The sequence below is a fragment of the Cyrtonyx montezumae genome, unplaced genomic scaffold (assembly GCF_038088225.1).
Source record: "Cyrtonyx montezumae isolate F1298 unplaced genomic scaffold, pur_monq_1.0 scaffold_0, whole genome shotgun sequence".
In the NCBI taxonomy this organism is placed as follows: Eukaryota; Metazoa; Chordata; class Aves; order Galliformes; family Odontophoridae; genus Cyrtonyx; species Cyrtonyx montezumae.
Window position 1 is genome coordinate 13,311,673 of NW_027071824.1, and position 26,658 is coordinate 13,338,330.

At 41.4% G+C, this 26,658-nt stretch overlaps 1 protein-coding gene across 4 annotated transcripts; it reads left to right on the plus strand.

The window, feature by feature from the left end:
- The first annotated feature begins 360 nt into the window (after nucleotides 1-360).
- SOCS5 (suppressor of cytokine signaling 5) lies at nucleotides 361-26,371 on the plus strand. 4 transcript variants are annotated; one of them, XM_065754881.1, is made up of 3 exons: nucleotides 361-449; nucleotides 20,837-20,920; nucleotides 23,344-26,371. In XM_065754881.1, the coding sequence occupies exon 3, from the start codon at nucleotides 23,356-23,358 to the stop codon at nucleotides 24,964-24,966; it is 1,611 nt and encodes a 536-aa protein (XP_065610953.1). In that variant the 5' UTR covers nucleotides 361-449; nucleotides 20,837-20,920; nucleotides 23,344-23,355; the 3' UTR covers nucleotides 24,967-26,371. The 4 variants fall into 4 exon arrangements, with proteins under 4 accessions (XP_065610953.1, XP_065610973.1, XP_065610962.1 ...); XM_065754890.1 differs by lacking the exon at nucleotides 361-449 and adding an exon at nucleotides 586-682; XM_065754901.1 differs by lacking the exon at nucleotides 20,837-20,920 and having other exon boundaries at nucleotides 367-449.
- The last annotated feature ends 287 nt before the right edge of the window (nucleotides 26,372-26,658 follow it).

Genomic DNA, 26,658 nt, shown 5'->3' on the forward strand with positions numbered 1-26,658 from the left:
GGCCGGGCCCGCCCCGCCGCTAGGCCCTCAGCCACCGCTTCCGCCCCACCGCCGCGTCACACCGCCCCGCCCCGCGGCCCAAATCGCCCGAATCCAAAATGGCGGCTGACGAGCCCCTTCCCAGATTGGGCGCCGCGCCCGACTTCAAGATGGTCGCCGACGGCGGCTCGCCGAAGCCGTCCTAGCGGGTCGGTCCTAGAGCTGCGCCTCCATTGGCTGCGCGATGCTCCGCCTCGGCCGGCCCGCCGCTGCCATTGGTTCTGTGGAGGGCCAGGCTGGCTCTCATTGGCTACAGGGATGTCGCTCCCGCTCTCCCCGCTCCGGGGCCCGAGGAACTATTTTCCATTCGGCGGAGGGAGGGAGGGAGGGGGGCCGGGGAGGGGGCAGCACCGCTCTCCCCGAGCGGCGGAGGATGCTGCGGCCGTCGGGGCCGCCGGGACGGCGCAGCGGTAGGTGCCTGCGGGCCGGGCTCGACGGCCGGAACCTGCGCCGTTCGCCCCCCGGCGGCGGGAGTGCGGCTGAGGCCGTGGCCGTGAAGGAGGCGGGGAGCGGCCGGCGCCCGGGGCGGCCGGGAGAAGGCAGGGGCGGGCGGCGGCCCCGGGTTGGGGTGGGGGGGGACAGCGTCCTCGGGCCCGGCCGCCCCTGAGAGGCGGGAGTGCCGCGGCCGGAGGCGGCGGTGCAGGTGAGGGGCCGTGGCCGGTGGGGGCAGGGGGTGCTCGGAGGGCCGGGGGGGACGGGCTCGCGCGAGGGAATAGCCCCGCGGAGCCGCCTCGCGTTAACCCTGCTCTGTGCGCGTGGGACTGCGGGAGCGAGGGGATGGGCGAAACTTGGGGCGTCTGCGCCAACTCCGGGTTGCGAGCGGGTCTGGGGACTTGGAGCGATGCGTGGCGTTATTTGTGCTGGTGGGAACTTCGCAGCTCGATAGTTGTTCCGAATCACGGTAGCCCGGCCCCGGTTCCCAGCCCGGCGTGTATTCCCGTGAGCACGGGATGCGATGTGGTTGCACTGACGTTCCCTGAGTGCCTGCAGAGCGCTTCTCCTTTTTCCCCTCTGTTTCAAAAGCTTTTATGTGACGTTCCCGTGATCGCGAGCTGTAATTTTCTTAGGAAGTCTGTACCCAGCTTCTACCCAGCGTATGAGGTCCTGTACTGCTGTCATGTGGGGTCTGGCCCCGATGGTGCCGTGCCAGCCCCGTGACCAGAAACCCAGAGCCAAACCCACTGAAGTTCACCTCATTGTTGGTGGTGTCCCTGCCCACTTTGGTAAAGATACTGCTTTTCCCACGTAGGTTGTGACAACTCCAGTAGTTCCTTCTTGTTGTGGTGTAGTCCCACAACAAGAAAAAAATATTTTGAGGATAAACGTAGCCCAGGCGAACTATTTGCAGGGTGGTTATATGAATGGGAAGTACTCCAAAAGGTTGTGTTTGTGTAACTCACTTTAAAAAGAAACATTCCGTGCGTTTGCACAGAGGACTGGATCTCAAACTGATCTGTCTCCCTCAGGAGAGAGGTAAGGTGAGAGCAGAAGTCCAGACAGGTCTTTCTCAGACTTGAAATGTTGTTTGGAAAAAAGACTGCTGCTGGCATCATCATGGCTATCAGGACTCTTGAAATGCTTCAGATACGTTTCAGTATTCTGTTTCATTGAGCTTTTGATCGTAATCTGTTTTGTGTTTTTATTTATTTTTTAAACTTGAAGTTTTCTTAGAGGCAAGCGGTTGCGTTTCAGGGTGCTTTTATTCCTTAGTAATGTTGCTACTGTTGTACGAGCTAGGGCCCAGCACCAGGAGGCTGTTCAGTTGCCCTCTTTCCTTTAGTGTGAACTTCTGTACAGAACCAGTGCGTTAACGCGGCTTCCTAGAAGTGCTTTGATTTTTATTGCAGAATGAGGATGTAATTCCTAACTTCCTTTCATGTAAACCTGGTTAACTTCAATTTAGGAATGTTACTCCAAGATCACTCTCGCAAAAAGGTCTTGTCTTCTTTGTCCCACTCCTCCCCACAAAGTGTACTTGTGCAACTCAGACTGTAATTTGTGTGCCAGAAGCCTCGAGTCCAACGCGTTATTGAGGAGGATGGAATGTCCTTTCCTAAGTCCACTTCTGGAAGGGAAATTAGGGTTGTGTCAGCAGGTAATGACCATGCAGTACATCATAGCCCTAAATGCCATTTAACCTGTTCACTCAGGTCTCATACCTTCTTGTGAATTCAGGTCTCTTATGGGTCACAGTGCACGCAGATGACATTAAGGCTATTCCTTAGTTAAAATGTATTACATCTATAGAAATCTTGGGGCTGAATCATATTATATTGCAGGTTTGTGCCATTAAGGACTTCCTACTGAAGTTGTTGTGCTGCCCTCAGCCTTGACATAGCTCTGTCAGATGGTGACATTTGAGGCTGTAATCATGAGATACTCAGAGGAGATAGGTAGCTGTGGTGAACCATTGAAAGGAGGCGAGTTTCCAAGTTAACATCTGCTAATTCACTCCGTTGTTGATCTGTGAGCTGAGATGGTCACATGGGTTTGATATCAAACCAGTACCTTAGTGATGGAGGCTGTGTAAGAGCAGATTTGATTCATTCTGTTTTTGTCCACTGATAACTATGGCAGAGTGATTTAAGAATGCTTTTGGGATGCGTTCTTTGTTAGTCTGAAGCAAGCTACAAAAAAAAAACAAAAAACCCACGAGTTTGAGACCTGATGGACTGAGCTGCTGAAATCTCTTCTGATTTTCCAGTTTGCCTAAATGTCTCATATCTACCCCAGTTTCAGAATTGCATTAGCAGTACAATGAAGCGGTGAATGCAGACAGCTGGCAGCACGCAGTAGCTTGACATGACTTCTTACGTATGAGAGCAATGGAAAAATGGCTGGTGTAGTCCTGGGAGGAATTGCTAGAATTTCTCTCCTATTACTCTTGTCATGATGGCAGGTACATCTAAGGCAGAGCAGATGGAAGGGGTTAGAAATCAACTGTGTTCTAAGAGGAATTTTTTTAACATGTTCTTTGAAACATATGAAATCTGTCACTCTGTGACAGGGTTCTAGAGAGATGACTGTTTGTCCAATTGGATATGGCAATTCATGTTTCCTTAGTGAACTAATATTCCAGGGTGGTGTGACGTGAATTTTTCTGATCTCGTTCTTCACGCTTAAAGTTAAGCAAGGGATGTATTTTAGGCTCATCAGAGGGTAGTGATGATTGCTGTAAACTAGCTAGTCCTGTGATATAGCATGCTGCTGAACAGCATGATTTTTAGCAGATTCCTCACAAGATTCAGATGACTCCATGCATCTTCCATACAGTACATATGATCTTTAGGGTTTAAAGTGGTTTTGTTTACTGCTATGAATAGTGGGGGAAAAAACCATGAAGTCTGAAAGAGGTATATTTTTGTTTGCTGAAATTTGCATATCTAGCTTTGTAGAGTAAGAGAAAGAACCTCTGATGTGAAGATTTCCCCAACAGTCCTAAAAATACTCACTCCTGGAGTAAGCTATATAGCTAAATAATTCTTGAGTGCTGTTTGACTCGCCTCCCCAAGAGCTATGCTTGGTAGTTTCTTCAACCTTAAGGGAAAATTAGCACTTAGTATTTATGTTGTGGTATTTATGCCTGGAGGCTTCATTAAGGCCTCAGTGCTTGGGTGTGTTGAGCAATGTGCTGTGCCTCCCCTCTGCATGATGGTGGCTTGTGCAGTGCTGAGGTGTCTGCTGGCTTCCAGAGGTGCCCACCTCCTTCAGGAAAATGTTTCCATTGATGGGATCAGAAGGATTATCAGCTCTTCTGGTGTGATGGTAACCTGTCTGCTCTGTTAAACAAAAAGTGCCTTGAAATGTTAAGCATTTCTGTGGTTTAGTTGTTGGGCTGCTTATTTTAATCTTTGAGCTATATCTAGCTGAAAAAAAATGTATTTAAAGTTTAGTAAATGTATGCTATACCTTCTGGAGCCCTTATACTTTGTCAGCTCTATAAATTAACTCTGACACGCTGAATATTTTTCACCAGTTAACGTAGCTGTTAGTTAAGGAGAAAAGCCCACATGCTCTCCCCATGCATACAGCTGGACATCTTTCTTAAATTTTTCAACAAAAATGAAATTTTGATTGCTTTTTAAAGCTTCATGAATACACTAATTGGTGAATCATCTAATGTGCAGCTTAGTTTCAGGAAATATGTAATGTCTCACTAACTTCGTGGTTATAAGATTATGCAGACCTTCTGAAAATCTCTGTAAGAAAATGTGTGCAGTGGTGGTGGCTGATATTTTTGGCCGTGAGAGAGGTTGGCTAAAACTCAGTATAGTTATACGTAGTCTGCACTGGTTTGTATGGTAGAAAACCCTTTTGAAGAATTATCTGGAAAGGAAGGAAGAGTAATTTTACCAGTTCATCTGCTCTTGGGTGTTAGCCAGATTTTGTGGAAGAGATTTGTAGTCAGGAACCTCTTCTGGATCTGCAACTAGTCCTGATCTCCTGGATAACATGGGAGCCAGTTCTTGCCTGTGCTTTTACACAGAAGTGGTTGAATTCTTCAGGGGAGTGTTGGGCAGCTGCAGAACATCTGAAGCCTGTATTTGAAAGGTTCGGATAAGGAGGAGCAGGAGATGGAGGCTGCCCAGAAAAGCAGTATTTCTTAAAGAAAATATTTCAGTGTCCATGTAGCCATGTATGTTCCCGGTTATCTGGATCTTAGTTGAGTATATGACATACTGAGCTATCAGCTGAAGCTTAACACATCCCATCATGTGAAAGTTTGGGTCTGTGCAGTAGTTGGTGAAGGATCAAAGAGTGCAGGAATCTGCTTTTCTTGGTGCAGCAAAGGACAGGGTGGGTTTTAGTGTGCTCCATAAGGCTTCTTTGTTTGCTCCAGGTTTTTGTAATAAAGGTTCTCTGCTGAAAGTGTGTGGAACGTTCTTAGGACAATGTTGTAGTGCAATATTTGCTATTGCAAGCGCTGATTTCTGAGGAGAGGGAATCTGTCCAATGTTGGGAAGCACTTAGAAATTTGATTTGAGTAAATCTGCAGAAGTGGAACTTGAAAGATTGTCAAGAATGTAAGTAACTTAAAAGCAATATAGGATAGTTTTCTAGCAGAATGAACTCTGGTAGTAACTCAGAAACTGGTGTGGCACACAGGTAAAATCATTTGGATGTCATTACTTGAGACCTCTGTGTTTGTTGTGGGACTAAGAACTGTAATTCTGGGATACAGAGGCCTAGCACTTGGCAGCTTTTACATGCTTCCCTTAAAGTAGTGGAAGCTCGAGGATCCCAGTTGAATGAATTGGGCTTGATCAAGACTACCACAAAAACTGATCGAGGTTGTATCTTAAAATGCTTGTCCTTCAACAGCAGCAATATAGGTCATAGAGATTGCTTAAACTATTTTGACAAAACCTTTGTTGTGAAACTTGGCCAGCTGAGGATGAAAATGCTGACTGGGGCACACTTGCAAGTACCCTACTTCTTGAGCAGAGCTCGGGCACCAGGCCTGCCTTGCCAAGGCATCTCTAACTTTTGATGTGCTCAGTTCTATCTGCCTTTATTTTTAACCGCGTGCTCTGCCTGTCTCCTGCAAGGTTTTTCTTTTGCTGCAAGGCCTGTGAGGCAGTTTGGTTTACTGACTGACTTGCTTATGGAAAACCTATCCCAGTATGAAACTTTGTTTCTGAGGAACTTTTATATCTGACTGGCCTCTGTGGAGACAGCAGTATTTTAGTCATCTCAGTCGTGCAGCGAGAGGTCTTTTATTGCTCTGAAATAGCATGTGGATAAAGTGAGTGAATTTCAGGCAGCAAAGTGGTGTGGAAGCATTGTGTGGTAGATTGGAGTAAGGTCTTACACTGCTTAGTCAATGCTTTGTTTTCTTAGGTCATTAATTTTTACTTTTCTGTTGGGGAATTACATGCTTCTTTTTAAACTTGTGTTAAAAACTTCACTTGGATAGGAAGTAGAATTCAATTAAACTCACAGCGTTTTAAAATTGGGTGAAGTTTAGTTACTTCAGATGCACGAGTAGTATAAAAGGGCAAATCTATCAAGGTGCATTTCTCATTTAAATTTGCTCTCTAAGTTAATATTTCTGTTTGCTTAACTCCTACTCTATTTTACACTCCGTAAATATCGTTTCTCATTCATTGGTCTTGTTGCTTGGAAGAGGAAAGTATTTATGTATCTATTTATTTATTTTAACTAAGTATTTTAACTGCTGAAGTTCCTCAGAGCTATTGTTCTTAGAATCTTACCTTATGTATTTATGGAGGCAAGGGGTTTGACAACAGGACCTCTGGTTCTTAACTGTAATGCACCTATAACTTAGTCTGAGATTATATTAAGAGAAATTTCATCTAATAATCTTAGAGAATGCAAAGGTAATGCCTCTGGAAGTTGTGGAGTCTCCTCTGGAGACATTCAAGACCCTCCTGGACACCTACCTCTGCAACCTGGGCTAGGGAGCTGCTTTGGCAGGGGGTTGGACTCAATCTCTAGAGGTCCCTTCCAACCCCTACAGTTCTGTGGTTCTGTGATCCATCACTGGGTAAAGATGTTGAGGATGTGATGATAAATATTTCTTCTGTTCTTGTATTCTGTGTTAGGCAGCATGTATTGTCCTGACAGGTCTGACTGTCAGTATTTATTATTATTTACTTATTTGCTGACCCACCAATATTTTGGTTTGGCTGCAGATGAAACTCCATCTTGACTGCCATCAATATCTTTTTTTCTTTTGAAGCCATCTTGTTTTACACCATTGGGATTGTTGGTTTCTTTTGATGTCTTGGTGATCTTGAGGATATTTAAAGTGCACTTTTGGAGAAAATCTGAATTAATTTTGGAAATCTAATGTATTGTGCATTGCTAAGATTGGTAAAAATAGTTTCTAATTCCTCTCTGGTTTGGGGATTAAAATATGTTTGATTTGTTGTTGTCACTTTTGTTTTGTTATACTAACTACAACCAGGCAATTAACCTTCTAGTATGAAAATTCCAAAATAATTTTATATCTTTGGTCTTCTATGACGTAATTTTGTCTCAGTTAACATTTTCAAAAGTTCATTGCATCCAGAAGGTGGCATAAATCCTAGAGGTATTTTGATGTCCATTGCAGTGCATTCTAGCAAAATTTGAATGAATTTGAATGAATGCGAAGACTTTCAGCCTGGCCTGATCTACTGCTTTGCTTTACTAAAACTAACAAGTGAATCTGGGCAATAGCCGTGCAGAAAGAAGTGAGAAAACTCCTTTGTCTCATGAGGATTGACCACTGGCAGTTCTTCAAATTCCTTGATTCTGGAGCATCTGTGGAAGATTGCAGTGTTTTTGTCAGTAGGGACTGTCGGCCTTACACGTGTATGAGGTTTTGTTCTCTCAGATTCCTTCAGGAGTGAAGCGTCTGTTAATGGATTTTTTTGTCTTTCAGTCAGGAGTGTGACATGAATTCAAAACTTATCAAGTAATCACACAGCTGTTGCTCAGTGTTGGTTGTACAGGTGTCTGATGACCACTGCGCTGGACAAGTTTTTTGTTTTGATATCCCTAGTTTGATAGATATTGTCTGTTCGTTAGCTGAGATCTGAATTAATGAGAGGCTTAGGGGCCTTGAGGTCCTTACAGTGGGGGAAATATGTTCTTGCTGAGTGTCTAAGTTGACAACAGATTTACTGTTAGGCTATTTTGTAAACAGCTTGTAAGAAATAAATGACTTTTGGTCCTCGTCCTCTTAAGTTCTTATAGACTCAAAAATCGTCATGTTATGAAATCACATTTTATTTCAGTTATGCAAATAATTGCCTTATTTTCCTGGCTAGCAGTAGAAACAAAGGCTGTGGAAGATCCACATGGCCCGTGAATTAATTCTAGGATATTTTAAACTTTAGTCAAACGTGAATCAATTTTGTATCTGGAGAAGCTAATCTAGTGCTAGAAAAGTTGCATACCAACAGTGTATCTATGCATAGTTCCAGGACTGTGTCATTCCTATGTTTGCTTTAAAGCCTGTAATAAGTGGAAAGAATCCAGATTTGCCAGTTTTATAATTGACCGAGGCATGTATAATTTCACGTGCAGGTTTGTTAATGGGACATCTGCAGTGGCACTTGGTTTCTTCAAGAAATGCAGAAGCACCAAGATAATTCTCCCCTCCAAAATCCCAGATAGCAGCGAGCAAAGTGCATCTGAACAGTGTGGAGAGAGGACAGCATTCTGTAAGGAGATAAAATGTACAGCTCTGTTTTACAGTTTGTTCATTTCTATGAGATTTCATAAAAATAAATTCCACATTTTGAATTTTATGCTCTACTGGGCAAGGGCTTGATTTAGCCAAGACGTACAACAAAATAGTTGTGCCTTTTTTTGTCATGCAGTACAAATGTAGAAGGAATTTACTTGTGGTCAAAGAATGCTTTCAATTTTTTTTTCCTGTGAAGTCACTGCTTCTATCTCATTTTCTGAGATCTCACAAGTGTTGATTTGGTTTCTGTTACTCACAGACATGCTTTTCTTTGTACTGTGAAGTTAGAGCTTTGCAGTTTAATTTTGGCTAACTTGGTGAAGGTCAGTAATTATAGTTACTGTTTCCAGCAAGTTGAGTTTTTCCAGCAGTCCTTTGATGAAGAATTTGACTGTGGATTAGTGAAACAAGAACTTGAGTCAAAACCTTTTTCTTGCCAAAGTCAAACATTAGGAGTAGGTGCTAGGAAGGGTTCCGTAGCTGTTACCTCGCTCATTTGTAGATCTACTGTGAGCTGTCGCTCAAGGAAGTATGAAACTGTTTTAATTTAGTGAGAAGTTTATTAGGATACAGCTCATTTGTTATACGACAAACAAAACTTCATAGCAATTTTGTGGAAGTTCTAAAACTTCTACTTTTAGAATCAAGTTGATGTTAAAACTTTAATAAAGTTTACAGTCGCTAAGCTTTGTGCCAACAGTGAGGTTGGACTGCTATCCCTAAAGCATGCTACGCTGCATTTTTTCAGGTTATTCTGAATTTGGAAAGGGCAGTAGGTTAATGGTTGTTGCTTTAAAAAAAATGCTGACATCATGGATTTCTTACCTAATGGAATTTCTTATATTTGGTCTTGCTAGTTCGTGTGCTTATCATGGCAGACGGGCTGAGGAGGCACTGTCCTTCCCTGTGGCAGGATGGCACACTTCAGCTGATGAGTACTGTATGAAAGTATTCAGCAGATGCCTCTATTCTGAAGGAGCTTTTTTTTTCATATATATTTTTTAATGTATGTGTGCACTTTTTGTGAGAACATCTGAGTGCTGGTGTAGGGGGTGACGTAAAGGTAAACTCTTTGCATGTGTGGCTGAACGGTTTTAGCCTTGGTCTTTGCTGTTAGAAGGCCTTATGTCTTGCTTATAGAAGGAGTTACAGTAGTGTTATAGGGACAGCAATTTCGGCAGAAATTCTTGGTTTTGGTTTTTAAAATCATAAAACCATAACAGACAGTGATGGAAGCCAAATCAGAAGAGAAATGTCAATGTGTGTACCTCTCTGTTATAACATTTCACAGGGTATGCCAACCAGTGTAGCACCCTGTGCAAATTCCTTAAGCAGAGATGAACCTAAAGGTCCTGATCCTCATTTATATCTCAATTAGCCTTGCATATTTAGTCTACAGTCAATTTTGGGATTGATTTTGGAGTTGAACTGTGTATTTAGCTCTTTAGTGGGAAGAGATTGTACTTCAACATCAGATGTTTGGGGAGATGTTGGCATGATCTCTTTGAAGTTATTAATAACTGATTTACCTGGTAAAATAAGGCTCTCTGATCCCATACTGAGCTCGTATCCTCTAGCACGATTCTGCAGGCTATGCTGTGTATATGTTACAGCTTACAAAACTCTCCCAAAAGGTATTTAAGAATAACTACTGGGCTCTCAGGGCGTTCATGCCTGAATTTTGGGATGAGTACCTCAGCATAGTAGTTCAGTGTAATCGCTTGCTGCCTCTATGCAGGAACCAGCCCTGAAGGTCAAATAAATGCATGCAGAAAATTGCTAGTCAAAAGGATTTTTGAGTTATCTTATATGTGCAGAACTTGGGTAGAAAGGAGTGAACTGTGTATTCATACACTTCAGCTGTCATATGGGAGGCTGTACCAGGAAGATAGAGGTCAGCCTGCAGCAGCAACGAGCATATCACAACACAGGAGAGGAGCAGGGTGGAAAATCAAGGTCAGCATGAGTGGAGTCTGATGCTGAGCTGAAACGTGCAGCATGTTGGAGGTAGCTGATGGTGGTGGTGCCTTGTGTGTGATCCCAGGGTGGCTGCATGTAATGCTCTTCTCTAGTACTGTCGTACTTCAAATAACTGGAAATAGTCCTTGGTGGAAGTGGAACTCTGGCAACTGATGTGAAGAGTCAGTGGGCATGGCTGTTCTTGTATCATTTCTATATTGTTTGAAGTTAAATAGGATGTCTGGGACTGCTTGGAAGAGAGTTGGAAGAGGGAAGAGAAACCTTTTCTGGTCCTTGTGTTTGCTGAGTGTTGAGATGAAGCTTTCTCATCTTTGGACTTTGAGCAGTAACTACTCTGTGTTGACATCTTTAGCTCCTGCTTACTGTGCATCTAGAAGTCCTCTGTTTTCTCTAGTGACTGCAGAGAATGTTGTCTTATCTTTATGTATGTGTTGATTTCTCTTCTTCCCCACCTCTTTGCATTGCTGTTAGGATGGACTATGTCAGTGTACAAGATCAGTGCCATTAGATTTTCAGATTGATTATAGAGTCTGTGAAGCGTCTTGAGGTCAGTCTGATTAGTCTTTCATTTGGTGTTTTCTGAAGAAAACAAGATGGCATGCAGTGTTAACATTCCTGATCATTATTATCTCAATAAGCATGCAAATAACTGGAATTTTTAGAGAGGCAGGAACGTTTGCTTTGTGTTTGCTGGATCGTTCTGCTCCGTTGTTTCACTAAAGCTGATGTTGGCTATGACACAGGTGATAATGATGCGACTGCTGTCAGTTTGTTAACCGTTGGACAGTTTGAATAGCAGTGATTTAGTGTCGCTGATGGTATTTTGTTGCACAGATGTAAACTTCTGCAGCAAGGAACATTGCTGCATGAGTGAGAATGGAAGGTCATGTATGAGTCGTTCACGCTGGTGTTCTTTCTTAGCCTCTTACTTTCATAGATGATAGGAAATCTTGGAAATTTAAGAGATGCTGTGTTCAGTTGTTTATAACTTTGCTCAACTGCAGTCTTTTGGACTGAAATACTTTATGCATTTTTTTTTAACCTTGGCTTTAACTTTGTTTAAAACTTTCAGCCATAATTCCTCATCTGTTTCCAGAAACAGACCTAGAGGAATTGTGCTTTTTTTTTTATGGCATTCTCTTGTTTGAAATATTGTAGTGCACCTCTGAACTGGAGCAGTGCTTAAAATTTGTCAGTGGATGATCTCTGCAGAGATGTAGTGTTTAAATTTTATATGAAAATCTGCTGAAACTGAGCCAGTCTTTTTTTGAAAGTTTTTTTTATCTGGACATGCCAATGTTTCTTTGTGGAATTCTATGGAGACTGTCTGCAGTCTGTGTGCTCAGCAGGATTTTCCTCTCAAGTACATCTTCAGGCTGCAGTGAGCTGTGCAGAGCCAGGGAACCAGAGCTGTAAGAAGGGAATTCTCCCCCCCCCAAGTTATACGAGGGATGGGGATGTGGTAACAGCACAGAGCAAGGAGGAGAATCTTGAGATGGACCTGGCACGTGCCAGCTCAGAATCAAGACTCGTTCTTTCTCTTCCTCTTCTCCCTTCAGCCCCCCCCCCCCCCCCCAAATACTTCTTACAGCCATGGTTTTATCTGTAATGGTGCATGTGCACCACTGCAGAGCAGAGCAAGGAATGCTGCTGTTGGTGTTGCTATGTAGCTGTGTGTCACAGCACATGCTCAATTACCTTGTAAGAACGAGTTATATGCATTTGATCAGTACTGATTACTGGCAGCCATCCCAAAAAGCTCAATATGGATTCTTTAGGTAAAATCTGGAAGGACTGCTGAGGGAATATTTTCTTCCAGGGCTGCAAATTGGACCAAGCTTGGCTGTATTTCTGTAAGGAGGTATAAGATAGTCCACATGAAGTCTGCGCTTCCTAAATGTGAAAGATGAGGAGGTATTTTGCATGTTTTTCTGTTGTTGTTTTTCTTTTCTTTTTTAAATGGGTGAAATATACTTTTGGATATTTTTCCTGGAGCAATTCTTTGTAAAAGAACTACAGACAGCAGTCCAGGCTACCTTTGAACCAAACGTAAAATTTAAACCAAATGGGTAAACTACAGTAAGACTCTGAGTGTGATCTGATAGTGGGAACACTAGCTCATGGTCGTTGGGCAACTTTTTTTTAGTAATATCCCTCTTGTTGGAAAGACTTGAAGCTCATGAAGCTGTCTGAATTTCTCTGCTGTTTTTGAGGTGGGTAGTTCATAGTTAGAGGCAAAATGTCATTGCTTGTTGATGCCATGTAGCATGAAGTAGCTTTTTGTTTTTCAAGCAAAATTATGTAGACTCTTGCAGTTGTCTGAAAACCTTTCATGGCCATTACTGTTGTCCTTCCTTCCTCCTGCAACAGTGTGATCTTTATAGGAGGCCAGTGCAAGGGTGAGCAGAAGTTTTCTTTTTGATGCTTCTTTGGTAGAGGAGAGAACAGGTAGGCTTTGCTGAAAGATGTTCCGTTCTGGCTAGTTATCAGAATTCTTTGGAAGAAAAATCTTGCAAGGCATCAGAAGTTCCCAGTCACATGTACAGTTCAAACAGTGGATGTTTTCATGGTTTTTCCTCTCCTTCCCTCCACCTCATGAGTAAACTCTTCGGCTGACCCACAGCAGAAGAGTTTGGGATCAGTGTGAAATTATCGTAGTGCTTTGATTTATTCAGACCTCTCAGCCTTAATGGCTTAGGGGAGGTATGCTCAAACTGTGGCTGATCAGAGGTTTTCCTGGAAACTTCCATCCAGTAACGAGGAATGGCAGTTGTGCAGTTCTCATTCTGGTGATCACCCTGCGTGTTTTCGCTGCAGCCACAGCTAAATGTGGAAACCGCCACATCTCTGCTAATGATGAAGTGGGGAAACTTGTATCCTCTGAGCGAAGAAGCAAGTTATTTTGTATCATAGATACATAAGTATCCTAGCTCCCTGAAGTCAGTTATTGAGCAGGTTTTGATGAAACCGTGGCACCTTTTTCTTGACAGTGCTTTTGCAGTCTGTTTGGTCTTTGAAGTAACAGTAGTGCTGCCTATTTGAAACAAACAGGAATAGCTTCTGTATTTTAATGTTGGTAGCTTTTACTGTTAACAGTTGCACAACTCCTGTATCTTTTAAAATGTATTTTTATAGGTACGTCTTATGTTGTAGGGCTTCCCTTTATGTGATGCAAAATTGTGACTTTCATTTAATCTTTCATTGAATAAAATGTGTTTCCTAAGACGAGGAGGATTTGATTTAGCAGTGAGGGATGAGGTTTCACAGAAATGGCTAACCAGTATTAATAGCTCACTGCTGCTGGGAGAGCTGGTTCTTCTCCTTTCTGCTCTTGGTTTGAGAGCGTGAAGCTTCTCTTACCTTCACTGTCACTTGCTTATTCTGGCTTCTTTTCCCTGGGTAATGTTCTGTTTGTCTTTAGCAAGATAACTTGAGTTGAACATTGATTATCTTTATGGTAGGTAATGAAAACAGAGGTCTAGTGAATACTGGATCAGATGCAGAGGAATGGGAGCAAAGCAGGCGTATCTCTTTTAATAGCAGTGAAGTGATGCTAGATGAGTTACCATGGACAATCACCCTTGGGATGTCATGGCTGTATCTAAGCTCTGTTAATGAGAAACAGCTAACGAAGGTCTGTACTCTCCTGTTTCTTTTGCACGGAGGGTAGTTTGTTTCAATCTGATGTGGTAGAATAGCATCAGTCACTCACTTTGTGGTTTATTTTTTGGTGTTTGAGAGTTTTTTGTTTTAGTTTTTTGCTTTGTTTTTAAATAGTCACTCTGTCAAGTAAATTGTCTGGTAATTGTCATTTGATTTAGGTTTGCTCAGTTTGATGGAGTGCCGCAAGCTCTTTCTGCATGAAATGCTTTCTCTTAAGCCATTCTTACAACTGAATCGCTGCTTTTAAGAATCTGATTCAGGGCAAAATAGAGTAAGTCTTATTAGTCTTCTCTTACAAAAATTTCATCCTACAGGGGCTTACTCTGTGAACATATGCCAGTGTTTCTTTGCCAGAGCAGGCATTTAATTCAGATGGTTTTGATATAGTTGATGGCATTATGTAAGGCCAAGAAGAAAGGTACAGCCACACCCTGACAAGTGTTATCACCTCTTCTGTGTCTTATTATGAAATGAGATCCAACTCCCTAGAGATAACACAGCAGCATTATAAAAAATCTTTAGTTAATGCCTCAGTTGTAATTGAGGCAGTAGATAGTCTTGAGAGGAAGAGAGACCTGGCATTTCTTATCAGTGATTATTCAGCCTCTGATGCATAAGTGATGGTCTTATGGTTTTGGCGACATCCTTTGTGTAAAGAAGAAGGGCAAGTATTGCAAATTATTAAATTCTTTACTGTGCTACCCCAAAAAAAACTTTTTTCTTGTTAGAGCAGTGATTCTGCTGTTAGCATCTTACCTCGTTACGTTGAGCATTTTCTTTTTAAAGATTGCTGATGGACCTATGTATTGCACTGTTTAACGTCACTGTCAGCTAAGGGAGTGGCACCACAGTTTATCCAGTGTGCTTGATTAAAAACTGAGTGGTGTTCTCCATGGCTATTGGGGTGGCTTTGTTCCACTGGTACCCATGGTTTCAAGCTCACTGAAATGCTGGTTCCTACGGGTGCTGGTGTTGCAGTATGAGCCCATGTGCTCTATGACAGAGCTCACCTGCAGCCAGGCACCTGCCCCCAGCAATGGGAAAGCTGCAGAGAAGTGTTTCTGCTGTTTAGACTGGTTGTAGGCCAGGATGAAGTTGCCTGTGGATCAAAATGAAAGTACAAAACAGGCTTAGGCCTCCTGGCAGCCTTCCAGCTTCTTCTCCTTTGCAGGGTTTGTGTTCTTTTACCTACCCCTGCCTGCCTGGAGAGCCAGGTGCTTGCTGCCAATTAGCCCTGTCAGGGCAACGAGCTCCTCCTGACAAGTTTGAGTGCTGACAGCAGCTGGGGGTAGGCCTAAGCAGGGGCTTAACTCCTAGCTTGCCAAATGCTCTGTGGGTTTTGTGGCACAGTTGCATTCTTTATCCAGAAGATCCAAATTCTTTATCCAGTGCTTTATCCAGAAACTGATCTAAGATTGCCAGAGACACTAGAGCTTACCTGTTAAATTTCTGGCATTAAAGAATGTGAACTGGGACTTGAATCACGTGAAAGTTGTTCTGTAGGTGTGTGGGTGCTGTTGGAGCTGCCTATCCCAGAACACCTTTCTGCCTGACACAGAGTGTGGCTGCAGCTAGATAAGGCACCGGGCTGCTCTGGTACTTTTCTCAAAACTCTTAGCCTGAAACTTTCACTCTTCATACTTCAATGACACAATGGACCGGTTCACTGGTTATCTGTTTATACCAGCATACTTTAAAGTACAGCTAATGTGGTTTGTATTCTTTTAGCCTGTCAAGTCATTTATGCTGCTAGCTCTTCGGTCGTAGAATTTTTGCTGAGCTTTCTTATTGTCTGTTGCACATGCATATGATGTTGCTACTATGGGATGCTTTTCTCTGTTAATGTTATGAGTGAATAAAAAAGTCAGATGCTGAACATAAGGCTCAGGGTGTATGCACTTCTTGTGACACAAAGGCAGACTTAGGAATTGAGCAATTGACAGTGATGAATTTGTTTCAAAGTGCATGTTGGCACTGTTTAGTTTTCAGGATAACAGTGACTTTTTCAGTTGCAGATCCAAATAAATGGCAGCCTAGGCTTGTCAGCCTACTCAGTTATTAGGGCTGTAGAGGCATTTGAGCTTTGCACTCATTTCATTCAAATTTGAAAGGGCAGCATTTCTTAATAAGTCATGTACATGACATGAATATCAATACAGTTTTTCTCATGTAGGCACCTCTCTAGATATATCACTGAAGGTGAACAAGTAGAGCTTTGTTCTTACCAGGTTTTGAGGTGTCAGACAGCTTGTTTGTATTAGCCAGTGTGGTCTTCTCCTGGGTAAAATAGCAAGGTACTATGGGAAATGACTGGGTGCATAAAGAGGGCTGTAAGGGTTAAGGGTGTTGGTAAAGGGGGAGGCATTAGACAAGCTGTGGAGGTCTTGAAAATTGTAGAATGAGATGATAAGAAGTAATACTGTTAAAACAGTCTAAATTGGCCTTGAAAAGGAGGAGCTATCTATTTGCAAAATAGCCAATTTGCAATTGAATGAAATGCTCTGTTTGAAAATGCATGTTTCTACTGTGGTAGTAAAGGATACACGATGAGACTGACCCATCCTTTCTTTTCAGCTTTACTTCCTATTACCTTTGCTTTACTGAGGCAGAACTATTAAAGCTTGCTTTTCCTTAATACAGAATGCCCTGAAATCACAACCAACCATTTCATTTTATAGCAACTTGAGAAACACATTATTTGTGTTTCAGAATTTGATAGAAAAGAATATGCTTTGTTAGTGTTCTTAAAAGTGGAATGGAATTCTCTCCTGCTACAGGAGAGCTCTGTATCTTTTTCTAAGAATACTCTTAATGGCTTTTGCAGAGGTCATCAAGAGGGCTGCTGTGCTTAACTCAGCACTGACTGGAACTATTTATTCTGTACACATTTAAAAACAAAGGAAAAAAAAAGAAAAGAAAAACTGAAATACATTGGCAGCTTATGTTCAAGGAGGCTTAAATATAGCAGTAAGAGAAAGCATTATTTCAGTGGGTTGCCTAGAGTTCTCTGCCATAGCAGGTAGCTTCCTTAGTTAACCTCGTGCTTTTTCTTCTACTTTTTCTCTGAAGGTGATGTTAGCTCAGTTGTGTACTTCTGGCGTGTTGGGGTCGTTTAGGGGAAAATGCTCGCATGTAATGTTGCTTGTGTGGACTTAGATGTTATGATGAGTGGCCATCTGAATAACACCTAGATAATTTGATGGCGTCTTAACCTGGGATTCAGACACATCCTTGTCTTGAAGTTCCGGAGCTTCTACCTTGGATATCTGTCAGTATGCAGAGTTCTCAGAAGATCTGTGCAGCATTACTTCTTCATTAATATCTGAAACTTAGGCTTGCTGTGTGCAACTCTCTAATCCTGACATAATTAGAAATACTATCTTTGTTCATCACAGTTGTATCATTATCTGCTTTTCTTGTATAATTAAAAAAGTACTTCAGAAACAAGTGTCTCTATTTTGGTTCAGTGTTGTTCATGTTCTGTTCCTCATTCATGCTTTTCTCTTTTAGGGGTTTTAGGTTTTGTGAAAAGAAAGGAAACAGATGGCAGCTGTATGTTGTTTTATAATCTAAACACACATAGTCCTGACACTTTTTTGAATCCTAAAACCTAGCAAGGGGGATGCAAGGGCTTGTCCCACTGAAAATTTCTTGGGATGGTATTTCTGTACTGAAGTAACTAAAGGACTGCTTGGAAAGAAACTGGCAGAACATCAGCTGTGCTTCTCGCTCATTGTGAGTTTGTACTGAGGAGATTGTCGTTTTGAATTGAAAGTAAGAAACAAATACCATTATTTTTCTTTGACTAGACAGTCTGCCAGCTTGAAGTTCTTGAAACTCATAGCTTTCACTATGCTTTAGCAGAGTGCATCAAGCTGACTCAGCATTTTACTGTTGAAATGAACATTCAGCCTGAACATTCAAGGAAGTATCAGAAGTACAATCTTGATCTCCCTTTGCAGACAGAAGACCATTTCTGATTAACATACAGGCTTCAGCTGAAATTACTCTTCAAAGTAGCCACCACAGGTTGTAATGCCAGTGCTGATGTTCAAGGAAGCAGTAGTGCCCTTACTCCTCATCATCCACTCCAACACAAATGTTTATGAAGTCATAAAGAAGATGTAGAAAAGATGGAGACTCTGATGGCTAAGTTTAGTCCGGGTCTGTTCCACAAGCTGATTCATGGACAGCCACACATGTGCAGGCTGTGTCCTGCACCAGATTCAGCACAGGTGGCCAGGAAGGGGCCAGGAAGTTTTCAGAGCCTGCTAGGAGAAATAGTAGTTCTTTGTCCTAATTAAACTTTCATGAAAACTTGAGGAACTGCATCTGTTAAAAATATATATCCATATGACCAGCCCCCTCCTTTTTCCAGCTCTCCAGATCGGTTCTTCAGGCTGTCTGTAGTGGCTGCGTTTTTGTGCGTGTAACTGAAGTAGAGCCATACATTTTCCTAACTTATACTCTCTTTTTTAAAGAAGTGTCATTTCTAGTATTGCAGCAGTAATTCTTTATTACTGGGATGTGTATTGAAAAGGAGGAAATAGCTCTGTAACCCTTGTAACCCTGTTGTACCTTCCTCAGGTGGGTTAACTCAAACAGTGGGTGTTGGGCAGTGTGCCCTCACAGTGCTAGTGTAGCAGCGAGCACAGTAGCGTGCAGGGAGTAGACTCTGACTTCTCCCCTTTTCCCTTCAGGTTACGGATTTCTTTTGACTTTGTCATTGTTGCCTTTCAGTGTTTTGAAGTTGTCACGGTGTGAAAATGCCAAACCAGAGATGTTTGTAGATGCTTGTTTTGGAAATAGCCATGCAGTGTTTTTAATGTGTACTGCATTATACAGAGTTACAGCCTTGGGTGGATGGTTCAGTTCCGGGTTTTGTTTGTTTTTTGTTTGTTTGTTTTTAGTGTAACTTAATGTTTCATCTAATTTTCAAATCGGGTAACACGGAGATGGATGAAGGTGTGTTACCTCTAGGATTGTTCCTATTACCAAGTCACCAGCAGAAAGCTCTGGCAAGGTGCTGTGATGCTTCTGGAAAGAGTGGTCTCTGGCATACATTTCTGATCGTTTCTGTCAGTTTAGGGTAGATAGAAATTACTTTTAGTTGCAAAGATGTTGGTTTGGAAATAATAGTATAACTTTTTCTGGGAAAATCTGCAAAGTGATCTGCAAAATCCATACTGTGGATTTTGATTCATGGAGTTTATTTTTTGTTCAGGCTAAAATGACATTTTCCAAAACTAGTTGTCTCAGACAGCTCTCCTTTGGAAAACCAGGATGGCTTTAGGGCCAGTTTAAAAGTGATTTGTATTTTGTGGACCTTGGTGCTGCCACAAGAAATCTGTGAAACCGCAAGTCTGCTGTGTGTCGATTTAAACCAGTTTGCAATCGCTAGATGGAATATAAAATACTTTAAGCATGACTCAAGTTTTATTCTAATGCAAGATTGAGAGTCTTAACTGAGACAGTCGCCTGAGTTCAGGAAGCTGTTTTCCAATAGCAAAGAACGGTTTCTGAAGCAACCACTCCCTGGTGGAAGCAGCAGGCAGCTGGTGGAGCAGGCTGTGTCACTGCCTGCTGCTTTGGTGTGACAGCAGTGACCTGACTGCTCACGTTCCTGAGTGCAGCTGAGGTGTAAGAGTGGCACTCAAAATAAGAAGTTAAGCATGAAATTTCAAGATAACTCTGTACTTTTTAGGTGTTTAATGAAGGGGTTACTGTGGAGTCAGCACTCAAGTGCAGCATCATAACTGGCTTTGTCTGGAACCTGTAGCACTCTTTCTGTCTTGTGTACTGTGGACCTGCTAGGAACATAATGGATGGGGGGAGGGAAAAAAAAGTTAGCATTGGGAAAGAATTTTACATCTGCCTTTGACTTAGTTTTGTGCTTGTAACTCTGTTGCTTTCTGGGAAGTTCATTTTTATAGAATCTTTCAGTAGTAGTTATGTGGCCTAATTTTAAAAGCATTTCTTCATTTTTAGTGCTTCCACAGGTGAATCAAAACTAATAAAGTTTAGTGCTGGTCTGTCATTACTCTGAAGTTTCTGCCTAGGAATAATAGCTTCATAACCATATAGTCATCACTAAGACCTACATTTCTTATTCCAGTAAATAAGCATCATATCCAAGTAGTTTTTGTCTGATCTGTGTGTTAGCATAGCTTTTCATAGTTTCCTGGTAACTGGCAACACTGTCCTAGGCTTGGTTCTAATGTGAAGAAGCAGACTGTCTCCTGTTCCTGCTAGACTTGACAGTGGCATGAGCATACTGCACTAAAATCCCATAATGCCTCTCAGATTTCTGAAAAACAATAGGTCATTATTTTAGGGAAGTGCTGACCTACTCTTTTACTTGTCTTGCATTCCACTTACTTTCCCATTTTTAGAATCGTAGTTGACATTCCTCTTGGTTCACAATCATATAACATCCTTGTGGCAGTTGCTTACCTGGAAAAGTAATATTAGAAAAGTGTGTATTTTTAGCTGCCTTTTGATGTGATGCAGCAGCTGAAAACAACAAGGGGAGGCAGTAATGAGGTGATCTGACAGCACTGCCAGTCTGACTTGGGAACCGCTGCTTTGGACTTGAAACCAAAATGTGGGAAGCCATTTTTACAAGCCTGAGTGTGCCCACTGTGTCTGGCACGTGAATGGTCCAGATGGTGTGACATTGCTCTTATTTCTTAACAGCTTCATTTGAGGGTCTTTCTCTAGATTCTGATTGACCATGTATTTAAGAGATGAAAAAAGTTTTGTGAAGCCTTTTACTTATATTAAAAACATAAGAATATATATATATACATATATATAAAATGAGCAGGTAGTACTGTGCACACATGTAAAGTATAATTAGTGAAATATCCCTTTGATACTGTTAGCAGATTGTAAGTATAAAGTGAGAAGTTGCTCTTAACAGCTAAGAAAAATACTGTTTTTTTCTCTTTCTAGTAATCATGTCTACAACTCAGAATCTAGCAAGTTCATCCTGAGGTGTGTTCTCAAGTCAAGATACAGTGGCTCATGTTTTTCTGGGTAAGAAAGATATCTATATGCTCTTAACTGTGACAAAAATTATTTAAACTTTAGAACTTTTGAGGAAGTATTTTGTCAAGCTGATATGGTGGTAATTTTGTGGGTGGTTTGTTTTTGTTTGTTTGGTTTTTAGTTGGGTTTTGGAGACTTTTGGGTAAACCTGCAGGATTTCCAACCCACCTAGCAGCCTAAACACATTTTGGAATAGTAGTGCAAGGGAAGAGCAATAGCAAGCAACTTCCAAATAAAACACATTACTGAACAGAGTATGACTGGTTGGAAAAGCAATTCCGATTTGCTGTCACAAAAATTTCACTTTCCAGTCTGATTTCTGGAAAGAATGGAGGTAATGCATTGTCCCTTCTTTGTCACATCCCAAGATCTTAAAATTTGTTACTTAGCTTCAGCTGATTAAGGACAGTCAGATAGTAGGTGTCACAGATAAATTTATGTATCTCGGTGACTTGGAAGAGGAAGAAATGAAGAACGTGAAAGAGCAGTGGGTAGAACTTAACCATATATATACTGTGTTGACAAGCCTGCACATCAAACGTGTGCTTCCTTGGAAGTGTGGATAATCTCTGACACTCTACAAGCAGCTATTATTGCTGTGGTGGTTGAATGGTTCCTACAAATCTACGTGTTGTTCTTAAGACCTCTTCAGTCTACCAACTTGGACCAAACAACTCCCAGAAAGGTTAATGTAGAAATTTTTTCATTATTCAGGAAGAACTTTCTTGCTCGTGTGCTTGCACACATCTACTTTTAACATATGCAGAGAGCTCTGTAGTGCATTTTACATGTAAGATTTCCTATCTTTGCAAGTTTTCTCCATCTGAAAGTTTTTTACTTGAAAAAAGTGTCTTCCTTCTTAATAACTGCTTGGATGTAATTTAGATTGTTAGCATGATGTTCTAGGTAACTTGTGCCAACAGTTCCCAGCTATGGTTAAGATCTAGTTATTTTTTTTCCCCTTCTGTCCTCCTTCCTGACTCCACACTACATTTTTAAAGTTTACTTTTTGTAATTGGATGTAGACGTCTAACTTACTGCTATTGCTGAAGTGCTTGAACAAGAGGTGGGGAGATAAGTTTTTATTCATTTTGCTTTTTATTTGCATATCACTTAGGAGGAATTTCAAATTATCTAATCATGAATCTCTTGTAAACTGTACCTCCATCTCTTCCTCAATCTCAGTAAATTCTGCTACAGTAACAGGCTTTCACCTGTGCTTTAGGAACTTCTAGACTGGATTGCAAAGCTGTTGCTTACTTGTCTATCACCCATCTTATTTCATGAGACCCAATGGATTTAATCACTGCTTTAGGTTTCTTTCTAACTCTGAGCAGAGAACTGCAGCAACAGAGAAGTGTTGCTTCAGCATGATGCATATCTATAGAACAGAGCAGCTTTCACTGATAGTTAAATAAGGTGACATGTTTTGGTCCTTTAAGTTTAGCACTTCTCTCAGAGCTTAATTAGATCTAATTTAGCTCAGCATTGCCTGACTTTTTGGAATAGAATTAGCCAGTGTCCTAGGGCAGTCTTGTGATTTTTGACAGTCTTGTTCCAATTATCAAACTTGGTTTCTGAAGAAGCAATTACAGAATACGCAATACTAATGTTTTTCTTTTTACTTCACAATCCACTGTCACTGTGCTTTTGCTGCAGAGCTGCTTTCTTTTTAAGTGCCCTTGCTAAAGATAGAAAAGCTCCCTGGGCTCTTTCATTCTTTCATGGCTTAAGTAATAAAGCCAGACAGTTTTTAGATGTTTTGTATCTATGGCTTTACTAATGTATCAGAGACTTTAAAATTCAAGTTATTCTGATATTCTACTGCCTTAGTTTATTTTTTTTTAATTGCTTAATCTCTGAACACTTCTTTCCCACCCTACCCCACATTTGTTTTGTGCTATTTTTTTTTTTTAATCTTGTTAATTGTCGTTTGAAATTTTCCTTGCCTGCAGCTGGAGCTTTCAATTCTGGATGGTATATCTAGACGCTTCTAGTACTCTTGTTGGCTTTTGCTAACTGTTTTTGTTGTTCGGAGTCACCTGAAGTGGTTTTTGTCAGAATTGTACTCCTACTTACTGAAAGCTTATCTGAAGAATTTAAAACCGTGTATTTCCTGTCTACCAGGTACAAATCTTACCTACATTTTAAATAATCCAATAGAAATGTAGGTGGGCTTGCTTATAAATCAAATGTTTGTGGTTTCCCAAACGCTTTTTTTTTTCCTGGTGATTCTTCTGTGTCACAAGATGATGCGCTGCATGTCAGTGCTGTACAACCCTACGAAGCTGAGGGTGCTTTCTCAATGATATTGTGTTCAGTTAACAAAGTCATCTTTGTAAATTAATTGATAACCGAGGGTTTATTCTCATTTTTTAAACTCTTTTTAATATTTTTTCTCTTTAACTTAGATAACATAATCCATGGATAAAGTGGGAAAGATGTGGAACAATTTCAAATACAGGTGCCAGAATCTCTTCAGTCATGAAGGTGGAAACCAAAATGAAAACGTAGTCATCAACTCCGGTAGTTGCTCATCTGCGAAAGACAAAACTGTCCAGATAACGGGTTTGATTCAACAGCAACCCAGCAGCCCTCTGAGAGAAAACGTTGCTTTGCAATTAGGTTTGAGTCCTTCAAAGAATTCCGTCAGGCGGAACCCAAACTGTGTCACGGAAATTCCTCAGATTGTTGAAATAAGTATAGAGAAAGAGAATGATTCGTGTGTCACCACAGGAGCTAGGCTCGCTCGCAGGGACTCTTACTCTCGTCATGCTCCTTGGGGTGGGAAGAAGAAACATTCCTGCTCTACCAAAACCCAGAGCTCTTTGGATACTGAGAAAAGATTTGGTAGAACACGAGGTGGTTTGCAGAGAAGAGAGAGAAGGTATGGAGTGAGTTCTGTCCATGATATGGATGCGGTGTCAAACAGGACAGTAGGCAGCCGTTCTCTGCGGCAGCGTCTGCAGGATACTGTTGGACTGTGTTTTCCCATGCGAACTTACAGCAAACAGTCCAAACCTCTGTTTTCTAACAAAAGAAAGATCCATCTCTCTGAACTAATGCTCGAGAAATGCCCTTTTCCTGCAGGCTCAGATCTGGCTCAGAAGTGGCATCTGATCAAACAGCACACAGCTCCCGTGAGTCCACACTCAACGTTTTTTGACACATTTGATCCTTCCTTGGTTTCCACAGAAGACGAAGAAGATAGGCTGAGGGAGAGACGTAGACTCAGTATCGAAGAAGGGGTTGATCCCCCTCCCAATGCCCAAATACATACTTTTGAAGCTACAGCACAGGTTAATCCGTTATATAAACTGGGACCAAAGCTAGCCCCCGGTATGACTGAGCTGACCGGGGACAAAAATGCAACTCCTCCAGGAAGCTGTGACTCTGAAGAGGACACAACAACGCTTTGTCTACAGTCGCGCAGGCAGAAGCAGCGCCAGATGTCTGGAGAGAGCCACGGCCATATCAGCAAGCAGGGGGCTTGGAAGGTGCACACTCAGATTGATTACATCCATTGCCTTGTGCCAGACTTACTTCAGATCACAGGTAACCCATGTTACTGGGGTGTGATGGACCGTTACGAAGCAGAAGCACTTCTGGAGGGTAAACCCGAAGGCACTTTTTTGCTCAGGGATTCAGCGCAAGAGGACTACCTCTTCTCTGTGAGCTTCCGTCGTTACAACCGATCGCTACACGCACGCATCGAGCAGTGGAATCACAACTTCAGTTTTGATGCCCACGATCCCTGCGTGTTTCACTCCTCCACTGTTACAGGGCTTCTGGAGCACTACAAAGACCCTAGCTCTTGCATGTTCTTCGAACCCTTGCTAACTGTGTCTCTGAACAGGACTTTCCCTTTTAGTCTGCAGTATATCTGCCGGGCAGTAATCTGCAGGTGCACTACGTATGATGGAATCGATGACCTTCCATTACCTTCAATGTTGCAAGACTTTTTAAAGGAGTATCACTATAAACAAAAAGTCCGGGTGCGATGGCTGGAGAGGGAACCTATAAAAACAAAGTAAAAGGAAATCAGAGCCCCCAGTAAGCTTACAGAATATGCTTTTTTTATGTGTTACAGTTTAACTGCGGCGAGCGCACCAACAACGTCTAGCTTTTTTGCAATATCCTATTGAAGCTGAGTGTTAGTATCCTGTCAGATGCTGCCTGCTGTTAATCAAACAAAGTTGTGATGCCTCTTGGAAACAACAAGCAGACACAATTCTGCACGTTTTTCATTAAGGCCTAGTGAAAATATTTTTGCTAATTCCTAAATATTTTGTTTTTATAGCTGTAGTAATTGGATGAAGAAACTATGAGGCATTTTCCATGGGGCATTCGTGTAATGCTAATGAAGAAAGACTTTATTGGAGGAGCATTTTGGCTCATATTTAAAGTATTTTTTTAAATATTGTCTTTAAAACTTTCCACTATTCAAAGTACTAATTGAGCTCACAGTTAAGATTCCGAACAGTAGTGGATAAGAGTATTCTCTTTTTATCAGGAGCAGTTCACAAGAAGCAGGGATGACCTGCAGCCCATTAATAGTTAATGGGTTTTTTTTGGATGCTAGCAGATGAATCATGCTTTTCTCAGTGTATAGGGTTTCCTAATCATTAAGACTTGAATATGCCTGCTCAGTACTGTAATTCTATTTTAAACACTTGGAGATTTAAGTGGCATTGTTAGCATAAGTAATGCTGTCTTGGACAGCTGAATACCTTCCAGCGTGAGTTATTGATTCAGTGGCAGGACTACAGAATTGGTTTATAGCCATGAAATGAAAGCTTTTGTATTTTTCTAAAGCCTAACTGCTTGTAATTTACAACGGAAGGTAATAGTGAAGAGAAAATGGTGGGTTGTTTTTTTGTTTTTTTTTTTGAAATTTTTATTTAAAGTTGTCTGATATTTTTATGGAGAAAATTACAAGTGGTTGAATTATAATCAGAATACAGAATCTGACATATCTGAAATAATGTCAGATTTCCAAGGTACTGTTACACTTTATTTGTAAATATCTTTCAATTTTCGCTTTTTAAAATGTTTTAAAGTAATATGCACTGATAATAGTTTCAACAGATTACTTGGAAACAAAATTCTAAGTTCTGTTTGCTTATTTAATTGGAGATGGAACTTCAAATAGTTCCGTCTTAGACATTTTTGCACTAAAATTTTGTTGGAATGCCCTATCCCCTGTTTAATGTTTTGTACCAATTATGAGTGCTCCCTAGTTTCTTTACCAGCTGCTACAGTATGTTATTACTCACTTCTCTACAGCAGTGACCTGTGCGAGGTAGGGAACATTTTGGCTGCAAGTACAATAAACGTTATTCTTGTATGCTACACTAACCCTTCTATTGATGTATTTTTCTGCTTGCTGTGCCTTGTTCTGGCTTTTTGTGCTAATAAAGTACAGTATGTTCAGTGTTATACTTGTATATCTGCTCTGTTTTTATATATTCACATAACTTGTAGCAGTTAACTGAATTTTTAATAGGCTTTTCTTAGTGTAGGTAATGCACAAATACCGTGCAGCTGAGTATTCAGCACACCGTATTCCTGGGTTTTGTTATGCTGTGTATCAGAAACCTGACAGTGTACACCATTGAATGTTTCTGTAGTCACTGCAAAATAATGAACTTGTCTGCAGGCATCCAGCATTCTAAAGATTTTGTCAAGTATAAATGTTAAGCAAAAAATATTCTATAAATGTTATT

Coding starts and splice junctions, on each gene's coding strand:
- SOCS5 (XM_065754881.1), top strand. CDS start 23,356: ATGGATAAAGTGGGAAAGATGTGGAACAATTTCAAATACAGGTGCCAG.